The 22,974-nt window shown below is 26.8% G+C and overlaps 1 protein-coding gene across 1 annotated transcript in view; it reads left to right on the plus strand.

Annotated features, from left to right (window-relative positions):
• Nucleotides 1-22,974, plus strand: part of LOC145258353 (pre-mRNA-splicing factor ATP-dependent RNA helicase PRP16-like) — a 290,934-nt gene that overhangs the window by 45,079 nt on the left and 222,881 nt on the right. The window contains exons 8-10 of the mRNA XM_080116587.1: nucleotides 1,160-1,345; nucleotides 7,943-8,101; nucleotides 15,282-15,440. Of these exons, the coding sequence (XP_079972713.1) occupies nucleotides 1,160-1,345; nucleotides 7,943-8,101; nucleotides 15,282-15,440 (504 nt within the window). The remainder of the gene's footprint in view (nucleotides 1-1,159; nucleotides 1,346-7,942; nucleotides 8,102-15,281; nucleotides 15,441-22,974) is intronic.

Here is a 22,974-nt window from a genome sequence, read left to right on the forward strand (position 1 = left end):
TTCAACGAACAATAGAAAAACTAGATTAGACGATCACAGACAAACACACGTATATACACGTCATATACATAATTATGACGTGTATATATAAATGTATATGCACTCTGTATACACACATTAATTAGAAGAACATTTTATATCTCTAAACAGTACATGAATTTTGACACACATATATATATATATATATACACACAACATACGTGTGTGTGTGTATATATATATATTTTTATATATAAGTAAATGGTAGTTTGCTTGAAGCATTGCTGAGGAAGGAATATATGGAAGTTTAAAAAAGTCGAGAGCAATGTGGAAAGGACTGGAATCACAAGAAGAAAGAAAGGAAAAACAAACAAACAAACAGACGGGTATGTTCGGGTAGAGAAATGTCTAATTATTTATTCATTTATCACTCCTCCTCTCATTACATAATTATTTGCAACTAAGTTACTGGTATGTCCGTTGTGTATAAAGTCCATTGGTGGTATGGAACTTTGATTAATTTTGGGAGAAAGTACCTCCCCTTTTCAAAAAGAAAATGAGTATATTCAAGATGACGGAAGAGACCAGGACTGCAGATAAAGGTTGGAACTACAGTAAGATGTGACTAGTTAAATCTGTAGGTAACTAGAGGATAATTTTTTTTTCATAAATATTTATTGGCTATATTTTATTATTTTTAATCTTGTTTATTTCGTTATTTTTTTTTTTCTATTAGGAGATATTCTTATGGTTTAATTTATTATCTGATTATGATAATGTATTTTGTTTATTTATTTGTTTTTTATATTGTTATTATTATTGTTTCAAACTATCAACACAGCTAGGATTTTTTAATGGTATCACAGTCAAATCCGGGTAACTTATGGTGTAAGGGAGATAACTGTACTTGACTTTATTTCTTTTATCTTCTTTTTTTTTGGTTTTTAATATATTTAATGTTTATGTTTAATGAGGGAGCATCATAGGGGGAAAATTTCTCTCATATTGTTCATCTGTTCACACTTTTCTCAATAACCACGCCTTGGATTTAAAAAAAATTTGCACAAACATTAGTCATGGTGAAAGTAAATTTTTGCTTGTAGAAGGGGACCCTGCATGCTCGGCTTGTTTTTGATTCTTTTTTCATGTTTTTGTTTTTTTGTTCTTTCTTTACTTTTAGGATATTGAACTTTGGGAGACAAACCGTATGTTGCGAAGCGGAGTGGTGAGCAAGGTTGGATACGATGACGATTTTGAAGAAGATAACGAAGCACGTGTTCATCTTTTAGTCCACAACACAGTGCCACCATTTTTGGATGGTCGGATTGTCTTCACCAAACAACCAGAACCTGTTATACCACTCAAAGTAAGTAATCCTATTTCTATTCAAGGTGGATTTTTTTTTCATCTGTACTTATTTGGATCGGCAAGACCTCATTAATTTAATTTTTTACATTAATATCATAATTTACTCTCAATAATAATATTTCTTTGGAAACCACTTGTAGCTTAACAGATAAAGTAATTAGTAAAATTCAATTGTAAGTTACACTTCTCTAGAGGTTAAATGTTCAATCTTCAGTGTGAGCAATGCTGAAAAATACAATTGCAAATTGCTTAGGATTTCTACTTGGTTGTGGCTGACAGAACGAGAACATGTTACTCCCATGAATTAAATAAAGAGTTCTGTTAAAAATTCTCTGCAGATTCCTAAGTTTGACAGAAAGATTCCCAAATTTGACAAGATACACCAAAGAAGTTATTTTGACCGAAACCTTGTAAAAATTACACTCAGGATGAGAACAGTAGTCCGAAGAATCCAAATAGTCCAAATTATCAATCCTCATCTCAAAAATTCAGAAATCTGACTTTTCTTCTACTGGTGCTATTTGATCCGGCTGTCTAAAGATACTGGCTTCATGACTAGGGCTATCACAAGAGAATATTCTTATCATTGTTTTGACTCTCGAGAATATATTCGACACAGACACAGTTAATCAATAGAGAACCACATCACTATCTAAAAACATATAAGATGTTAACTAATATATATTCGAGAGTCAAAATAATTAAAAGAATATTCTCTTGTCATAGTCCTATTCATGACCTAAAATGCACCAAACATGGATGTTTTAAAAAGGAATTCACTGTTTAAAACATTTGATAATGATGGCTGACTGGGATAGCTTCCGTACATTCATATCTGATTTACCTCTGCACTCCATGTTTAAAAAGGAAGTGTCTTCTATAGTATCAGATCTGACCGAATGGTTAATTGTAGGCATAAACCAATTCATACCATCTAAAAAATTCCAACAAAAACCTAACAGCCAGCCATGGTTCTCCCCAGAATGTGCTGCTGCTATCGCGCACAGAAATCACTTTTTCCATAGCTACCAACATAATAGATGCACTGAGACTAAAGCTGCTTTCAGGACTGCCAGCAACCACTGTAAAAGAGTAATAAAAAATGCAAGAGAGCTATATGCTCAGTCTGCTAAATCCAAGGTAGTTGATCAGCGGATTGGTTCCCACTAGTTTTGGCAAATAACAAATAAGATCCTGAATAGAAGTGTGCGTTCTATCCCAACCATTATCAATGGACCAGAGGTCATCTCATCAGTATCAGACAAGGCCAAACTATTTGCAAAGAACTTTGCAGCTAATTCTATCCTATGTGACGAAGGCCATCAACTCCCCATATTTCCTCCTATAACACAGAACACGCTAGGTAACATACAAATATCCGTGCATGAGGTCGCCAAGCTAATCAAGAACCTTGATTCCAGTAAAGCAACTGGCCCTGACGGCATCCCAATTATAGTGTTAAAAAAGCTTCAACCAGAACTTGCTCCCATACTTACGAAACTGTTTAAGCGCTGCCTTAAGGAGAAGTGTTTTCCGACTCACTGGAAGACCTCATCAGTTTGCCCTGTATTTAAGAATTCAGGTGATAAGTCATCTCCCTCTCAGTACAGACCAATAAGTCTCCTGTGTGTCATAAGTAAGTTGCTGGAATCCATATTAAATAGAGAAATAGTCAACCACCTCAGGAGAAACAACCTTCTTAGTGACACACAATATGGTTTCCGCTTTGCAAGATCTACCGCAGATGTGCTGACGGTTATATCTCACAGGATTAGTGAATCTCTTGATAAAGGCTTCCTTTCTAGGGCAATTGCTCTTGATATATCAAAGGCCTTCGACAAGGTATGGCATAAGGGTCTACTTCACAAGATTTCCAGCTACGGTATAACTGGAAAGGTTTTCTCAATCATTAAATCATTTCTCTCCAATAGATTCATAAGAGTAGTGGTCGATGGACAAAAATCAGAGGCCTGCAGTATTAATGCTGGAGTCCCTCAGGGGTCAAACCTGGGCCAAACTCTCTTCCTGATCTACATCAATGACCTCCCTAGACACATACTTAAATCATTCATTGACATCTATGCTGATGACACGACCTTCTACGGCAACACATCAAAGGCTGTAAATGACAAAGTTCTCTCTGATTCTCTCTCCTCTGATCTTGAGCGCTTGGTTCAGTGGGGGAAGACATGGCTGGTTATCTTTAATGCATCTAAAACCAAACTCCTATCCTTACATCATCAACGCTCTGATCCCCATCTGGCATCAATTGGGATGGATGGCTCTCGTCTGGGAGAGGCCCCGTGTTTTGACACGCTTCTGGGTTTGACCTTTACTCCTGATCTAAAATGGAACACGTACATCAAGTCTGTTGCCAAGGTCGCTGGAAAGATGGTGGGATCCTTCTACCGCTCCAGAAGATATCTCACTACTGATGCAATTCTCTATCTATATAAAAGCCAAGTACATCTAAGGATGGAATACTGCTGCCATATCTGGGCAGGAGCTGCTAAAAACAGCCTATCCTGCCTTGACAGAGTACAAAATAGACTTCGTGGCTTAGTGGGGGATGCCCTTTTCTCTACCCTGCAACCTCTCTCCCACAGAAGAGACGTTGCGAGCATATCCTTGTTTTATCATTATTTCCATGGCAGGTGCTCATCTGAACTCCAATCTCTGGTCCCCCCCCCCTCACCAATCTTTCACGAAAAACACCCGTCTAGCTGAATCCACTGTGAAAAATTTCCCCCACTCTTTATCTGTACTTAAATCAAAACATGGATTCCATGAACAAAGCTTCTTTCTTAGAACTGCACGCCTGTGGAACTCTGTTCAGTCTGCCTGCTTCCCACCTGACTAAAACTTGGATGTGTTCAAGTCCAACGTTAACAAATTCCTAATGAACCGCCCTCTTAAGTAAACACTTCATCAAATCTCCACACTAACGTAATGTACTTGCAGTAACCCTTATCCCTGAGTGGCTTCCAGGCCTTGATAAGTGGTGACCACTGTGTAAAAAAAAAAAAAAATTTTTTTTAATTTAACAGGAAGACCAGACGAGTGTGAAATTGTTTTTAATAAATATTGCTATTTATTAAAAATTGAATTTCTTTTCAAATTTTTGAATAGTAAAAGATTCATCTTCATGAAATTGGACAGTTCTTTTGTTTTTGTTTTGTTTTTTTCTTCTTTTTCTTCCTCTTATATGCAGTGGTGGTGGTAATCCCTAGCATGGCTTGAGATGTTTGTAGTTAAGTCAAAAGTGATATTTATATGTTTGATTACTGTATTTTGGCGTCTGTCCAATTTCCTGAAGATTAATATTTTACTATTCGAAAATTTGAAAGAAAAAAATTCAATTTTATTTTTTACTTGCAGGGGTGCCTGGCGTTGCCCGGGTGTTTGAGTGGTGTAGTAAGGAACCCTGATGGAGGGGGGAGAGGGAATCAAAACAACAGTAGCAGGGGTGCCCGTTGCCTGGGTGTGTGTAGGTGATGTAGTAAAGGACTACAGAGGTTGTAAAAAAAAAAAAAAAGAAAGTAGTAGTAGCAGGGGGTGGGGGATCAAAACAACAGTAGACAGAGGTGGTTAGTAGGTAGGCTGGCTTGAACTGTAACGTGAAAGAGAAAAAAAGGTTAAAAAAAAAGTAGTTGTATGTAGGCTGGCTTGAACCTGTAACGTGAAAGAGAAAAAAAGGTTAAAAGAAAAAAGTAGCCGTAGCTTGAACCTGTAACGTGAAAGAGAAAAAAAGGCTAAAAAAAAGTAGTTGTATGTAGGCTGGCTTGAACCTGTAACGTGAAGAGAAAAAAAGGTTAAAAGAAAAAAGTAGTTTTAGCTTGAACCTGTAACGTGAAGGAGAAAAAAAAGTTAAAAATAAAAAAGTAGTTGTATGTAGGCTGACTTGAACCTGTAACGTGAAAGAGAAAAAAAGGTTAAAAGAAAAAAGTAACCGTAGCTTGAACCTGTAATGTGAAAGAGAAAAAAAGGTTAAAAAAAAAAGTAGTTGTATGTAGGCTGGCTTGAACCTATAACGTGAAAGAGAAAAAAAGGTTAAAAGAAAAAAGTAACCGTAGCTTGAACCTGTAACGTGAAGGAGAAAAAAAGGTTAAAAATAAAAAAGTAGTTGTATGTAGGCTAGCTTGAACCTGTAACGTGAAAGAGAAAAAAAGGTTAAAAATAAAAAAGTAGTTGTAGGTAGGCTAGCTTGAACCTGTAACGTGAAAGAGAAAAAAAGGTTAAAAAAAAAGTAGTTGTAGGTAGGCTGGCTTGAACCTGTAACGTGAAAGAGAAAAAAAGGTTAACAAAAAAAAAGTGACGCCTTATCCGATGTTTCCATCACTTGGTTGGAAGTTCCAAACATTGAAATTAAGCATAATCAATCCAACCGATACGATGACTTGCGATAATGGCGACGCAAAAACCAACTCCTCCTTGTAGAAAACTTCCCAGTTGAGGGTGAAGGAATTAATGTTTTTGGCCAATTTTTCAATATTTGTCGTCTTGAGCTTGAGAATGATACCGATCTGGTCAGGTTCCGACGCGTTTGTCAAAAGTTTTTGTGAGACATACAAACACACACATAAATTTTGCCTTTTATATAACAGATAAAAAGCATTATTTATTAAAAACAATTTCACACTTCTTTGGTCTTTCTAACTGTTAAATCTTAATCTATTATCGAGTTTTTCAAACAGTAGATTCCTTTTTATTACATACGCATTCGACAGATGCCCTCTTTCTCTTTCTCATCAAAAGTTAGTGTAGTGAAGTAGAAAAAAAAAAGAAATAAAAAAAATATATATAAGCCACAGCTGTTCCTTCCAAAAGGTCGAGCTCTTCAACGTCCAAAAATAATTCACTGTCATAAAAAGAATTCACTGCCACTTCTTCCAACCGTCGTTTCACTCTCTGCGCTTTTCACCCTGCTTAAAAAAAGTACCGTTTATATGCTGCCCATTTCTCCACTTATGCAAATTGACTATCAACCAGAGCCATCTAGTTTTCCATTTCTCCAAACAGCCAATTTGCAAAGGGGGACAACTCAAACCACACGCCCCCTTGATCTACACGATCATCACATGTCAACCCATCACGTAGTCGCTCGACCAACATGGCGGCCGTCTCTCTCGCTGCGATCTCCGCGGAGCCTCTTCGTGAACGTCGCTACTTGGCTCGAGGTTGCTGTCTTCCTCTGATGACACCACTACCGGTCGCACATCAAGGATGTGTCGAGGGATGCCGTCAATAGATACATTGTTCGGGGACTGGACACTTGTCACAATGCCCCTCCCCCAGCGTGTGGTACAGCGAGCATCAGGCGGTTTGATCCACACTTCCTCTCCCACTCGCACAGTCGCTCGCTTCTTGCCTTCCTCCACGGGTACCTGTGCAGTTCGGGGATGCCGCCACTCGTACTTGAAGACTGCCCTCTGCGGCACTGACTCCACTTTTTGCCCTGACTTTGGAGCTATATTATACCAGAAGACAGCTTCTGGCGGCGAAATCTGGCCCCTTTCAGCTATAGCCTTAATGGTCCTGTGATGCCGCTCCACAATTGCATTTCCGCCTGGTCTATATGCAGCCCTGAAATAGCGCTGCACTCCCCACTTATTTAACACATTCTCCATGGCAGCTGAGCGAAAGGCAGTTCCATTATCCATTAGCACTTTCGTCACTGGACCCCTCTCCAAAAACACCTCTTCCAAGACCTTTGCAATTTCACCTGCATTTTCCGCCTTGATTTCCCTCCAGATGGCTACTCTTCCTGGTTCACAGTCGACCATTGACAGATACGGCCTCTGTCGATAGTACGTTACGTCTATTGCCAACCTGCTCCAGTTCTCTGCCACCTGAACCTCACCAGCTTCGTGTCTACTCGGCGCAGGGTCGATTGATTGACACCGGCTGCATCTCTCAACCACTGTCCTAACAGCCTTCGGTAAATGCTTCCTTCAACTTTTCCTCAATGGCGTCAACAGACAGTCGATCCTCCTCCCGCATCTCCAGATATAGGGCCAGAGCATCACCATCAAGATACAGCGGTATCAAGCTGGCTACATCCGCAATGTCCCGCAACTTAGCGACAAGTTTAACCTTGGTCAGCCAGGTTATAACATCTCCCTCTCCAGAGAACGTCTTAAGCATTTCACTGCTGATCCTCTTTGCTTCCATAGTTCCCGCCGAAATAGCTTGTAGTGAAGTAGAAAAAAAAAAGAAATAAAAAAAATATATATAAGCAACAGCTGTTCCTTCCAAAAAGTCGAGCTCTTCAACGTCCAAAAATAATTCACCGTCATAAAAAGAATTCACCGCCACTTCTTCCAACCGTTGTTTCACTCTCTGCGCTCTTCACCCTGCTTAAAAAAAGTACCGTTTATATGCTGCCCATTTCTCCACTTATGCAAATTGACTATCAACCAGAGCCATCTAGTTTTCCATTTCTCCAAACAGCCAATTTGCAAAGGGGGACAACTCAAACCACAGTTAGCTAAAGGCGACAAAAAAGAAAGAAGTCTAGATGAGTTATATACTTGTATAAAACCAACGGATTATCATTTAAAAAATTTTTTTATTGATTCGCTTTGTCATTTTTTAGGATGCAACTTCTGATATGGCCGTCGTATCAAGAAAAGGCTGTCAAGTTGTCAGAGCCCACCGAGAACAAAAAGAACGGAAAAAGGCGCAGGCAAAACACTGGGAATTGGCAGGAACAAATATCGGTGAAATCATGGGGGTTAAGAAAGAAGAAGAAAAGGTAGAAGTGTTTTTGTTTTTGTCAAAGATCTTTTTATTTTGTTTTTGTATTATTATATTGTTATTGGTTTTATAAAGGTATTCGTTTGTATTTGTTATTGTAGCAAGATTGAATTTGAGATTCATAGTTTATGAAAATGTAAAATCTTTACTTTGAAATCTAAGTTAAGAAATTACAAGACACTTTACAATGTTGAATTTTTTCTTTTTAACTTATATGCACTATGCCAGTTGCTCAAAAAGTTGAAAAAAAACTTTAACGCTTCAAAATAATTTTTTTTCCTCGACTGCTTGCAAACTGGATTTTTCTACAGATTTGGATTATGCATATTTTGGATTTTGTTATAATGGAATGACCTAGCACCCCTCCGTACAATAATATACAGACAATGTAGAAATATTCCTCCGGGAATGAGAGAGTTCCAAGACACAGAGCGAGACAGATTCTCGTCTTGTATCCGCTTTGTAAATAAATCTTTCTATTAACCCTAAGTGAATGTCCTGTGTTATGATTATCTAAACAAAGATATATCAGATTTTTAATTTGGAACTATTTGTCAACATTGTAAATTCGACTACTTTTTACGAGAAGATTGATTGTTATGATTATTTCACCTTTGGAAATACCTAGCCATACGATATCACCTGGATTTTTAATTTTTAATTTCTTTTCTTCATTTCATGAACTCTTTACATTAACTTTTTTTTTTTGCATATTTGATTAGTTTTCATGTAATGCAGTTTAAATTCATACCAGTACCAGCAAATTCATAGCTTTACTATGATAACCATTTGCTAATATCTTTCCTCTGATGAAAAAAAACACATTCTTTGAAACTCTGCAGATTAAGGAAATCTTAATATTTACTTTTGAGTATCCTATTAAACAATAAATTATAGTAAATTATAATTTACAGATTTAAATTGTGTTTTTTTATGACAAGCTCCATTTCCTATTTTGGTTGTATTCAGCTTTTTTTTATTTGGTTGCGATTACTATATAAATATTAATATTTATATTTGCTTCCAGTTTACAGAAGCTTTTTGCTTGTAAATTTAATTTTTACTTCTTGATGTATATATATATATATATATATATATAGTCTTTGAAGTTTTTAACATTTGAAACCATACAAAAATTTACTTTTTATCATTCGTTAAAAAAAACAAAAAAAAAACATCTAGTCAGTAAGTCATTTAATCACCTGCAATCACTGCATCAACTCTCTCGAATTTACTATAATACCATTTTTTTTATATTTTTTAAGGGATCATCAGTTGTTTACCATGAAACACTGTTTCGGGGATTTAAAAACAAAATAGTATATTACATCATGGCTCCCCAGCAGTGTTGATCAAACACCACCACCCTTAATCTTAGGAAGAAGACATGTTACAAAAATTTGATCCAATTTCCTATTCTTAATTGCAATTACTAACCTTATCATAGTATAAAAATGAATTTCTTACCTGTGCGATTCATCAATTTCCACATTTAAAATGGATACATTTTTTAATTTATCAGTCTTGTATTTATATGATTTGGATTAATCCATTTAACTACTTATCACTCCCACTATAATTAGTAGTTTGTATATTTACATTCTTATTTATTTAAAATTAGATATATAAAGGTTAAAAATATTTTATTTTTACATATATACATTTTTTTTTTTTTTTTATCTATAAAATTTATTATATGTAATTATAAATACATATATATATATATAATCCTAGTTCATTCAAAAAAATTTTATTTACAAACAATTGTTTCTGCCTATTTTTTCAAATATACACATTATTGGGTTACAAAAGTTACTAACTATTCACAAAAAAAACTTCATCGGTGCATAGCACACCGCAATTCATCTAAAAAAAAATACATTCAATGTTCATTTAATTTTGTAATCATTTTTTTTTGCATTTTCCTATATCGGTCCAACCAAAAGAGAAAACGTTGAGGTTATAGTCAGCTAACATAGTTCCTAACTTCTGGCATGGCTAGTACTTTGAAAACTTGAAAAACTTGAAGCACTACTAATAAAAACTAAAAAAATTACTATCAATAAAATAAACTATACCAATAGTTGTAACATCCTGAAATATTTTTAAAGTTGTTAAAATAGTTAAGCAAATGAATATACATTATTAAATTAAAAAAAAAATTATAAATTGTTCAAAATCAGTTAGATTAATCTATCCCTCATAATGAACCTAGAAGGATTGGAAAATACTCGGACTTACAACAAATGTGGTAATTACATCAGCCAGTTCCTACCAAAAGTGAGGACAATTATTTGGAAAGGATCAAAAACAGAATTAATAGATAAAAAATGTCTATTTTATTTAATGAAAATATATATGTATGCATATATATATATATATATATATATATATTTCTGTGGAAAAATATGCTTATTTGATTATATTTCACCTTTTATTTATACCAATCTTTAATTTATGAAGCTCAATGTAATTACAGAGCATATAACAAACAAATCACAAAAATTTATATTCCAGGTTTCATGATGTTGATCATCTTACAATTTATTCCTTTAAGTATGTATACATTCACAATTCGTGACAGCACTTGTTTCGTAGCACACAATCATTCATTTAATTTTTATATCAATCAATGAATCTATTCTGGCCTTAACTCCTCAGAAGAAATAGCAATTATCAACCTATCAAAAGAAAATAAAATGCACATGGGCATGACACTAAAATTTCATTTTATATATATCTATATAAGTAAAAATGTTAAATGTATGTTTGTTCGTAATCGATAATCTAAATAAGCACTGGACCGATTGCTTCGACATTTTGGTATAGTATTTTCATCATACCCATGCATGTTTTTATATATCTCTTTTTAATTATAACATTATACTTAATTTTTATTTAATAAATTAGGTGGTTTTCTTTGTAATTGTTGTGGTGGCACCCACTCATTTACATATGTGGATAATATAACACATAAATAGCAAGACTCGGTTAGTCTGAGTGTGTGTTAACCAGAAGCTACCGAATGCCGAGCCGAGAGCAGATATGTTCTCCAGCCAAGACTCTCTTACTTGACAACCATTATGTAAATATACTATAAATATACTTTTCCTAATACACTTCTTATTGATCTACCTTTGTTTGTTGAGTCTTCATTTGTGTTGCCTTATACGTTATTTGGTTCAACCTGCAAACATAACAGCATAAAAGATGAACGTCAAACGTAACAGTAATGTTGTTGCCATTTTTTTTATTTGGGGAAATATCACCGCTGGTGATTCATCAGTCCTATGACATCACTAAACGAAACTTAAAGTAAACAGAATGTGTTTACAATATGGGTAAATTATTTCGAGTTAAATGAGTTTCGGAATTTATATCTAAGCGTAAATATTATTTTTACTTAAAAAATAACATTAATAACTAATTTATAACAAGTTTCATTGTGAAACCACCACAAACTTCTATATCTACTTATGTTATATTAGAAACTGAGCGATCCTTAAAAATCTTTAAATATTGAATTTTTGGCATTTAAGAATTTTTTACAGAATCTGGTAGCTGAGTATCAGATCGATAATAATTTGCTGAAAATATTAAAAAAAAATTAAAAGAAACTCTCCCAAACATACTTGCAATAATTTGGTTTCGTGTTTCCAATAAGGTGGATCGATTTACTAGGACTATGTATTAGAAACTGAGCACCTCTTAAAAATCTTTAAATATTGAATTTTTGCATTTTGGTCAAATTTGTTAGTTTGCAATCACTGATAACCCACTCAAAAAATTGAAAAAAAATACGAAATTAAAAAGCATGGTACTCTTACGGAATTTGACCTGAATCCTTAGGATTTTCCGTCAATTAGTTAGGGCTCGACCAGCAATCACTGGATTAAGCTGAGCATTGTTCAAATGTTGAAATGTTAAATCAACATTTTTTTTGCATCTGTTGGCAAAAAATAATTTGTACATTCTCTTAAAAAAAACAAACTTTTCTATACTTTCACCTAACAATTTACAGTTTTCATAAAAATAAATCTTTTCTTATAAAAAAATTTTGTTTTCCAAAAAAAACCTTTACTGCCAATTTTCTTAAAAAAAAAATGTAAATTTTCTTGAAAAAAATCTTTCATCTAAACAATTCAAGGTAAAAAAAAAAATCATCTTTTCTTAGAAAGAAAAAACAATTTTTGTTGATAAAAAAATTGCAAAAACAATAATAAAAGTAAACAAACAATACAAAATTCAACTTTTCTTGAGGAAACTAAACATTTATTTTCAGTAAATTTACAGTAGGTTTTTGTTATTTTTTTTTGTGCCCGAACCGTAATTGACAAAAAATCCCAAGGGTCTGGGTCAAGTTCTGCAAGAGTACTCAAAAAATATATACATGTCAGCCGATAAAAAAGAGTGCTTCTTCATTATTCTAGTGAAATCAGCCAGCCGAAAAGTTGATATTTACTTCAAAAAAACATAATAACTACTTCCATTTATTGTCAGTTTCAACAATAAGTAATGTTATTTACCTTATTGTCATGTCACAATTATTTTGGTCTTCCATGATTCAACAGAAAAATGATTTTGGTTATGTTTGTTTTCTCACGTGACATGTGACATAAATACAAGGGGAATAGCTAAAATTCCTAATTTCTTCAAAAACTATTTTGTTTAATAATTAATTTTCACCTTATTGTTTTTCATAAGTTTTGGATATTTTCATTACTGCGACATGACAGTTCAGTAGATACAATTTGTTTCAATTGAAAATCAACATTTCGATTTCCGAATTTTGCTATAATAATGAAGAAGCACCAAAATGTTTACAAATATTCTCATTAATTGAAAGCAATATATTTTCTTGGATTAAAAAACAACAGTTTGCCAAACTATTTCCTTTTTTTTAAAAACTTATCCTACAATATTTTATACAATATATATATATATATATATATATATATATATATTTATATAAAATGGGTTAAGAAATTCCAACGAAAGAAAGATGTATATTTAAATAAGGGAGTAGTCACCAACAATGTGTATTTTTTAACATTATTTTATTATTCCGTGTCTTGGTTTTTCATTGAGAATTATGTTTGGATCATTGTAATAATGTTTTTAAATCATTGAAATCGTTTTTACGCGTTTCAGACGTTCTGTGAAGCGTCCTCTTCAGAAATTATTTTCAAATATGTTGGAGATGTAAAAATAGCATTTTCGTAGTTCATTTGAAGTGTTTCCAAGAGGTGGAAACGTGTAAATGTCTACTATTTATTGGAATGTTCAATTTTTATTACTGTTTTATTGGGCTGTGGTCACTCCTGTCTTGTGTTTCTCTCTCTCACTCTGCTTGTGTTTTTTCTTTTCCTTTAGGCTAGGATGTGTGTGTGTTTTCTTTTATTGGTTTGAAGAATGTGTGTACTGTTTTATAGTATTATGAAGTTATTTGCTTCCCTAGGAAGGTGACTGTGATCCAAGGTTGTCACTAATGTGCATGTGTGAGGAGCGGGGGGATAACCAGCTCTTCTGAAATAAGGGTAGGGGTGCTTTAATTCTATTTTGATATTTATTTTTTGGATTCTTAGATTTTAGTATTGTGATTTTTTTGTTTCAGTCTTAGACTGTTCGGGTATTCTTTATATTATGTTTGTTTAGATAGAGGGATGTATTTAAAAATATGTATAGGGGATTTTTTTAATGTTTCTATTTATTTGTCTCCCCATGTGGGTATGGCCAGACCCAGGATCAGTTCCTAGTGTGGGGAAGATCTCGTTCCCCAGAGGGGAGGGGCCAATTAGAGGGGTATAGGTATGGGAGGGGGGGATGATAGAAGGGATGATAGTTGTCTGTCATGAGAGATTTCTCCTCCACTGACTGAAGGGGGAACGAGGTGTTGGAACAGATATTATACTATGGTTCTAAGTGTTTCCTAGTGTTGTTGGTTTCGAGGTTAAGTAGGGTTACCCACATGGGGAGACAAATAAATAGAAACATTAAAAAATCCCCTATACATATTTTTAAATACACCCCTCTATCTAAACAAACATAATATAAAGAATACCCGAACAGTCTAAGACTGAAACGAAAAATCACAATACTAAAATCTAAGAATCCAAAAATTAAATATCAAAATAGAATGAAAGCACCCCTACCCTTATTTCAGAAGAGCTGCACCCCCCTCCTCACACATACACATTAGTAATGGCCTTGGATCACAGTTACCTTCCTAAGGAAGCAAATAACTTCATAATACTATAAAACAGTAGACACATTCTTCAAACCAATAAAACAAAACACACACACACACACCCTACCCTAAAGGAAAAGAAAAAACACAAGCAGAGAGAGTGAGAGAGAGAAACACAAGACAGAAGTGACCACAGCCCAATAAAATTCCAATGGATAGTAGACACTTACACGTTTCCACCTCTTGGAAACATTTCAAATGAACTACAAAAATGCTATTTTTACATCTCCAACACATTTTGAAAATAATTTCTGAAGAGGATGCTTCACAGAACGTCTGAAACTCGTTTAAAACGATTTCAATGATTTAAAAACATTATTACAATGATCTAAACATAATTTATAATTTTCAATGAAAAACCAAGACACGGAATAATAAAATAATGTTAAAAAACACACATTGTTGGTGACCACTCCCTTATTTGAATATATATATATATATATATATATAGTCATCCACATACAGTACTGTTTCGCTGTTTCACAGCTCATCAGTGCGGCTAGACACATATATATATATTAAGTTTCTTTTTGTATGTAAACACCTCTTTCTATATATTTTTCTCTTCCTTTCTATTTGAACATTCAAGATATTCCAAACTCATTACATCAACTTTTCAGACTTCTTCAGGTTTGTATATGACTGTTAGCCCCACCCCCCTCTTTTTTTTGGCTAGAGTGTAATGTAAATAAACAAATTGAGCACTGTGGAAGTGGTGTTCAAGCATTTATATAAATAGACATTGGAGATGTCATTTATGACTGATTCTCTTGCTGGCCTAATGGATAGAGCTGACAACTATCAACTATATGGTTTAAGGCTTGATCCCTAGCTTTCGAGTGGTGTTAGTCTTCACACCGAAGAACCATAAAACAGCAAAACAAATTCATCTATAATAAAATTAACCATTTTCCTCAATGTTTCCTTACAGGATGAAAAAGTGAATGAAAGTGGAGATGTTGATTTCAAATCAGACCACAAATTTGCTGATCTTATGCCTGACAAAAATGAGGCCGTAAGTGATTTTGCAAAACGAAGAACGTATTCAGAACAGAGGCAATTCTTACCAATTTTTGCTGTACGCAATGAGGTGAGTATCATATGCACATATGCAAATCAATCAGAAAAAAATTAACACAAAATCACAATTATTTGACAGAAAATAAGATTTTTTATGTAAGATATAATAAATTAATCTTGATTTTTTTTTATGTGAAATATAATAAATTAATATTGATTTTTTTTTTGTGAAATATAATAAATCTTGATTTTTTTTATGTGAAATATAATAAATTAATCTTGATTTTTTTTTTATGTGAAATATAATAAATTAATCTTGATTTTTTTTTTATGTGAAATATAATAAATTAATATTGATTTTTTTTTTGTGAAATATAATAAATCTTGATTTTTTTTATGTGAAATATAATAAATTAATCTTGATTTTTTTTTGTGAAATATAATAAATCTTGATTTTTTTTATGTGAAATATAATAAATTAATCTTGATTTTTTTTTGTGAAATATAATAAATTAATCTTGATTTTTTTATGTGAAATATAATAAATTAATCTTGATTTTTTTTTATGTGAAATATAATAAATTAATCTTGATTTTTTTTTTATGTGAAATATAATAAATCTTGATTTTTTTTATGTGAAATATAATAAATTAATATTGATTTTTTTTTTGTGAAATATAATAAATTAATCTTGATTTTTTTATGTGAAATATAATAAATTAATGTTGATTTTTTTTTTGTGAAATATAATAAATTAATATTGATTTTTTTTATGTGAAATATAATAAATTAATCTTGATTTTTTTATGTGAAATATAATAATTTAATGTTGATTTTTTTTTTATGTGAAATATAATAAATTAATCTTGATTTTTTTTTTATGTGAAATATAATAAATTAATCTTGATTTTTTTTCATGTGAAATATAATAAATTAATCTTGATTTTTTTTATGTGAAATATAATAAATTAATCTTGATTTTTTTTCATGTGAAATATAATAAATTAATCTTGATTTTTTTATGTGAAATATAATAAATTAATCTTGATTTTTTTTTTATGTGAAATATAATAAATTAATCTTGATTTTTTTTATGTGAAATATAATAAATTAATCTTGATTTTTTTTCATGTGAAATATAATAAATTAATCTTGATTTTTTTTCATGTGAAATATAATAAATTAATCTTGATTTTGTTTATGTGAAATATAATAAATTAATCTTGATTTTTTTTTTATGTGAAATATAATAAATTAATGTTGATTTTTTTTATGTGAAATATAATAAATTAATCTTGATTTTTTTTTATGTGAAATATACTAAATTAATCTTGATTTTTTTTTTTATGTGAAATATAATAAATTAATCTTGATTTTTTTTTTATGTGAAATATACTGAATTAATCTTGATTTTTTTTATGTGAAATATAATAAATTAATCTTGATTTTTTTTTTATGTGAAATATAATAAGTTAATGTTGATTTTTTTATGTGAAATATAATAAATTAATGTTGATTTTTTTATGTGAAATATAATAAATTAATCTTGATTTTTTTTATGTGAAATATAATGAATTAATCTTGATTTTTTTTATGTGAAATATAATAAATTAATGTTGATTTTTTTATGTGAAATATAATAAATTAATCTTGATTTTTTTTATGTGAAATATAATAAATTAATCTTGATTTTTTTTATGTGAAATATAATAAATTAATCTTGATTTTTTTTATGTGAAATATAATAAATTAATCTTGATTTTTTTGTGTGAAATATAATAAATTAATCTTGATTTTTTTTTTATGTGAAATATACTAAATTAATCTTGATTTTTTTTATGTGAAATATAATAAATTAATCTTGATTTTTTTTTATGTGAAATATACTAAATTAATCTTGATTTTTTTTATGTGAAATATAATAAATTAATCTTGATTTTTTTTATGTGAAATATAATAAATTAATCTTGATTTTTTTTTTATGTGAAATATAATAAATTAATCTTGATTTTTTTATGTGAAATATAATAAATTAATCTTGATTTTTTTTATGTGAAATATAATAAATTAATCTTGATTTTTTTTTTTATGTGAAATATAATAAATTAATCTTGATTTTTTTTATGTGAAATATAATAAATTAATCTTGATTTTTTTTTTATGTGAAATATAATAAATTAATCTTGATTTTTTTTTTATGTGAAATATACTAAATTAATCTTGATTTTTTTTTTATGTGAAATATAATAAATCTTGATTTTTTTTATGTGAAATATAATAAATTAATATTGATTTTTTTTTGTGAAATATAATAAATTAATCTTGATTTTTTTATGTGAAATATAATAAATTAATCTTGATTTTTTTTTTATGTGAAATATAATAAATTAATCTTGATTTTTTTTTTATGTGAAATATAATAAATCTTGATTTTTTTTATGTGAAATATAATAAATTAATATTGATTTTTTTTTTGTGAAATATAATAAATTAATCTTGATTTTTTTATGTGAAATATAATAAATTAATGTTGATTTTTTTTTTGTGAAATATAATAAATTAATATTGATTTTTTTTATGTGAAATATAATAAATTAATCTTGATTTTTTTATGTGAAATATAATAATTTAATGTTGATTTTTTTTTTATGTGAAATATAATAAATTAATCTTGATTTTTTTTATGTGAAATATAATAAATTAATCTTGATTTTTTTTCATGTGAAATATAATAAATTAATCTTGATTTTTTTTATGTGAAATATAATAAATTAATCTTGATTTTTTTTCATGTGAAATATAATAAATTAATCTTGATTTTTTTATGTGAAATATAATAAATTAATCTTGATTTTTTTTTTATGTGAAATATAATAAATTAATCTTGATTTTTTTTATGTGAAATATAATAAATTAATCTTGATTTTTTTTATGTGAAATATAATAAATTAATCTTGATTTTTTTTCATGTGAAATATAATAAATTAATCTTGATTTTTTTTATGTGAAATATAATAAATTAATCTTGATTTTTTTTTTATGTGAAATATAATAAATTAATGTTGATTTTTTTTATGTGAAATATAATAAATTAATCTTGATTTTTTTTTTATGTGAAATATACTAAATTAATCTTGATTTTTTTTTTATGTGAAATATAATAAATTAATCTTGATTTTTTTTTTATGTGAAATATACTGAATTAATCTTGATTTTTTTTATGTGAAATATAATAAATTAATCTTGATTTTTTTTTTATGTGAAATATAATAAGTTAATGTTGATTTTTTTATGTGAAATATAATAAATTAATGTTGATTTTTTTATGTGAAATATAATAAATTAATCTTGATTTTTTTTATGTGAAATATAATGAATTAATCTTGATTTTTTTTATGTGAAATATAATAAATTAATGTTGATTTTTTTATGTGAAATATAATAAATTAATCTTGATTTTTTTTTTATGTGAAATATACTAAATTAATCTTGATTTTTTTTTTATGTGAAATATAATAAATCTTGATTTTTTTTATGTGAAATATAATAAATTAATATTGATTTTTTTTTGTGAAATATAATAAATTAATCTTGATTTTTTTATGTGAAATATAATAAATTAATCTTGATTTTTTTTTTATGTGAAATATAATAAATTAATCTTGATTTTTTTTTTATGTGAAATATAATAAATCTTGATTTTTTTTATGTGAAATATAATAAATTAATATTGATTTTTTTTTTGTGAAATATAATAAATTAATCTTGATTTTTTTATGTGAAATATAATAAATTAATGTTGATTTTTTTTTGTGAAATATAATAAATTAATATTGATTTTTTTTATGTGAAATATAATAAATTAATCTTGATTTTTTTATGTGAAATATAATAATTTAATGTTGATTTTTTTTTTATGTGAAATATAATAAATTAATCTTGATTTTTTTTTTATGTGAAATATAATAAATTAATCTTGATTTTTTTTCATGTGAAATATAATAAATTAATCTTGATTTTTTTTATGTGAAATATAATAAATTAATCTTGATTTTTTTTCATGTGAAATATAATAAATTAATCTTGATTTTTTTATGTGAAATATAATAAATTAATCTTGATTTTTTTTTATGTGAAATATAATAAATTAATCTTGATTTTTTTTATGTGAAATATAATAAATTAATCTTGATTTTTTTTATGTGAAATATAATAAATTAATCTTGATTTTTTTTCATGTGAAATATAATAAATTAATCTTGATTTTTTTTATGTGAAATATAATAAATTAATCTTGATTTTTTTTTTATGTGAAATATAATAAATTAATGTTGATTTTTTTTATGTGAAATATAATAAATTAATCTTGATTTTTTTTTTATGTGAAATATACTAAATTAATCTTGATTTTTTTTATGTGAAATATAATAAATTAATCTTGATTTTTTTTTTATGTGAAATATACTGAATTAATCTTGATTTTTTTTATGTGAAATATAATAAATTAATCTTGATTTTTTTTTTATGTGAAATATAATAAGTTAATGTTGATTTTTTTATGTGAAATATAATAAATTAATGTTGATTTTTTTATGTGAAATATAATAAATTAATCTTGATTTTTTTTATGTGAAATATAATGAATTAATCTTGATTTTTTTTATGTGAAATATAATAAATTAATGTTGATTTTTTTATGTGAAATATAATAAATTAATCTTGATTTTTTTGTTTATGTGAAATATAATAAATTAATCTTGATTTTTTTTTTTATGTGAAATATAATAAATTAATGTTGATTTTTTTATGTGAAATATAATAAATTAATGTTGATTTTTTATATGAAATATAATAAATTAATCTTGATTTTTTTTATGTGAAATATAATAAATTAATCTTGATTTTTTTTTATGTGAAATATAATAAATTAATGTTGATTTTTTTTTATGTGAAATATAATAAATTAATGTTGATTTTTTTTATGTGAAATATAATAAATTAATCTTGATTTTTTTTATGTGAAATATAATAAATTAATCTTGATTTTTTTTTATGTGAAATATAATAAATTAATCTTGATTTTTTTTTATGTGAAATATAATAAATTTATGTTGATTTTTTTTATGTGAAATATAATAAATTAATGTTGATTTTTTTTATGTGAAATATAATAAATTAATATTGATTTTTTTTATGTGAATTATAATAAATTAATCTTGATTTTCTTTATGTGAAATATAATAAATTAATGTTGATTTTTTTTTTGTGAAATATAATAAATCAATGTTGATTTTTTTTTATGTGAAATATAATAAATTAATGTTGATTTTTTTTATGTGAAATATAATAAATTAATCTTGATTTTTTTTTATGTGAAATATAATAAATTAATCTTGATTTTTTTTTTATGTGAAATATAATAAATTAATGTTGATTTTTTTTTATGTGAAATATAATAAATTAATGTTGATTTTTTTTTTTGTGAAATATAATAAATTAATCTTGATTTTTTTTATGTGAAATATAATAAATTAATGTTGATTTTTTTTATGTGAAATATAATAAATTAATGTTGATTTTTTTTTTGTGAAATATAATAAATTAATCTTGATTTTTTTTAATGTGAAATATAATAAATTAATCTTGATTTTTTTATGTGAAATATAATAAATTAATCTTGATTTTTTTTATGTGAAATATAATAAATTAATCTTGATTTTTTTTATGTGAAATATAATAAATTAATGTTGATTTTTTTTATGTGAAATATAATAAATTAATGTTGATTTTTTTTTTGTGAAATATAATAAATTAATATTTTTTTTTTTTATGTGAAATATAATAAATTAATCTTGATTTTTTTTATGTGAAATATAATAAATTAATCTTGATTTTTTTTATGTGAAATATAATAAATTAATGTTGATTTTTTTATGTGAAATATAATAAATTAATCTTGATTTTTTTTATGTGAAATATAATAAATTAATCTTGATTTTTTTTATGTGAAATATAATAAATTAATGTTGATTTTTTTTTTGTGAAATATAATAAATCAATGTTGATTTTTTTTTATGTGAAATATAATAAATTAATGTTGATTTTTTTTATGTGAAATATAATAAATTAATCTTGATTTTTTTTTATGTGAAATATAATAAATTAATCTTGATTTTTTTTTTATGTGAAATATAATAAATTAATGTTGATTTTTTTTTATGTGAAATATAATAAATTAATGTTGATTTTTTTTTTTGTGAAATATAATAAATTAATCTTGATTTTTTTTATGTGAAATATAATAAATTAATGTTGATTTTTTTTATGTGAAATATAATAAATTAATCTTGATTTTTTTTTTTTGTGAAATATAATAAATTAATCTTGATTTTTTTTAATGTGAAATATAATAAATTAATCTTGATTTTTTTATGTGAAATATAATAAATTAATATTGATTTTTTTTATGTGAAATATAATAAATTAATCTTGATTTTTTTTATGTGAAATATAATAAATTAATCTTGATTTTTTTTATGTGAAATATAATAAATTAATCTTGATTTTTTTTTATGTGAAATATAATAAATTAATCTTGATTTTTTTTATGTGAAATATAATAAATTAATCTTGATTTTTTTTTTGTGAAATATAATAAATTAATCTTGATTTTTTTTATGTGAAATATAATAAATTAATCTCGATTTTTTTTATGTGAAATATAATAAATTAATCTTGATTTTTTTTTTGTGAAATATAATAAATTAATCTTGATTTTTTTTATGTGAAATATAATAAATTAATCTTGATTTTTTTTATGTGAAATATAATAAATTAATCTTTATTTTTTTATGTGAAATATAATAAATTAATCTTTATTTTTTTTTATGTGAAATATAATAAATTAATCTTGATTTTTTTATGTGAAATATAATAAATTAATCTTGATTTTTTTTATGTGAAATATAATAAATTAATCTTGATTTTTTTTATGTGAAATATAATAAATTAATGTTGAGTTTTTTTATGTGAAATATAATAAATTAATGTTGATTTTTTTTTGTGAAATATAATAAATTAATCTTGATTTTTTTATGTGAAATATAATAAATTAATCTTGATTTTTTTTTATGTGAAATATAATAAATTAATGTTGATTTTTTTTATGTGAAATATAATAAATTAATGTTGATTTTTTTTTTTGTGAAATATAATAAATTAATCTTGATTTTTTTTATGTGAAATATAATAAAGTAATGTTGATTTTTTTTATGTGAAATATAATAAATTAATCTTGATTTTTTTTTTTGTGAAATATAATAAATTAATCTTGATTTTTTTTTATGTGAAATATAATAAATTAATGTTGATTTTTTTATGTGAAATATAATAAATTAATCTTGATTTTTTTTATGTGAAATATAATAAATTAATGTTGATTTTTTTTTATGTGAAATATAATAAATTAATGTTGATTTTTTTTTTGTGAAATATAATAAATTAATGTTGATTTTTTTTATGTGAAATATAATAAATTAATCTTGATTTTTTGTTTATGTGAAATATAATAAATTAATGTTGATTTTTTTTTTTGTGAAATATAA

Source organism: Euprymna scolopes, chromosome 33, assembly GCF_053919585.1.
Source record: "Euprymna scolopes isolate OS-2025 chromosome 33, ASM5391958v1, whole genome shotgun sequence".
In the NCBI taxonomy this organism is placed as follows: domain Eukaryota; kingdom Metazoa; phylum Mollusca; class Cephalopoda; order Sepiida; family Sepiolidae; genus Euprymna; species Euprymna scolopes.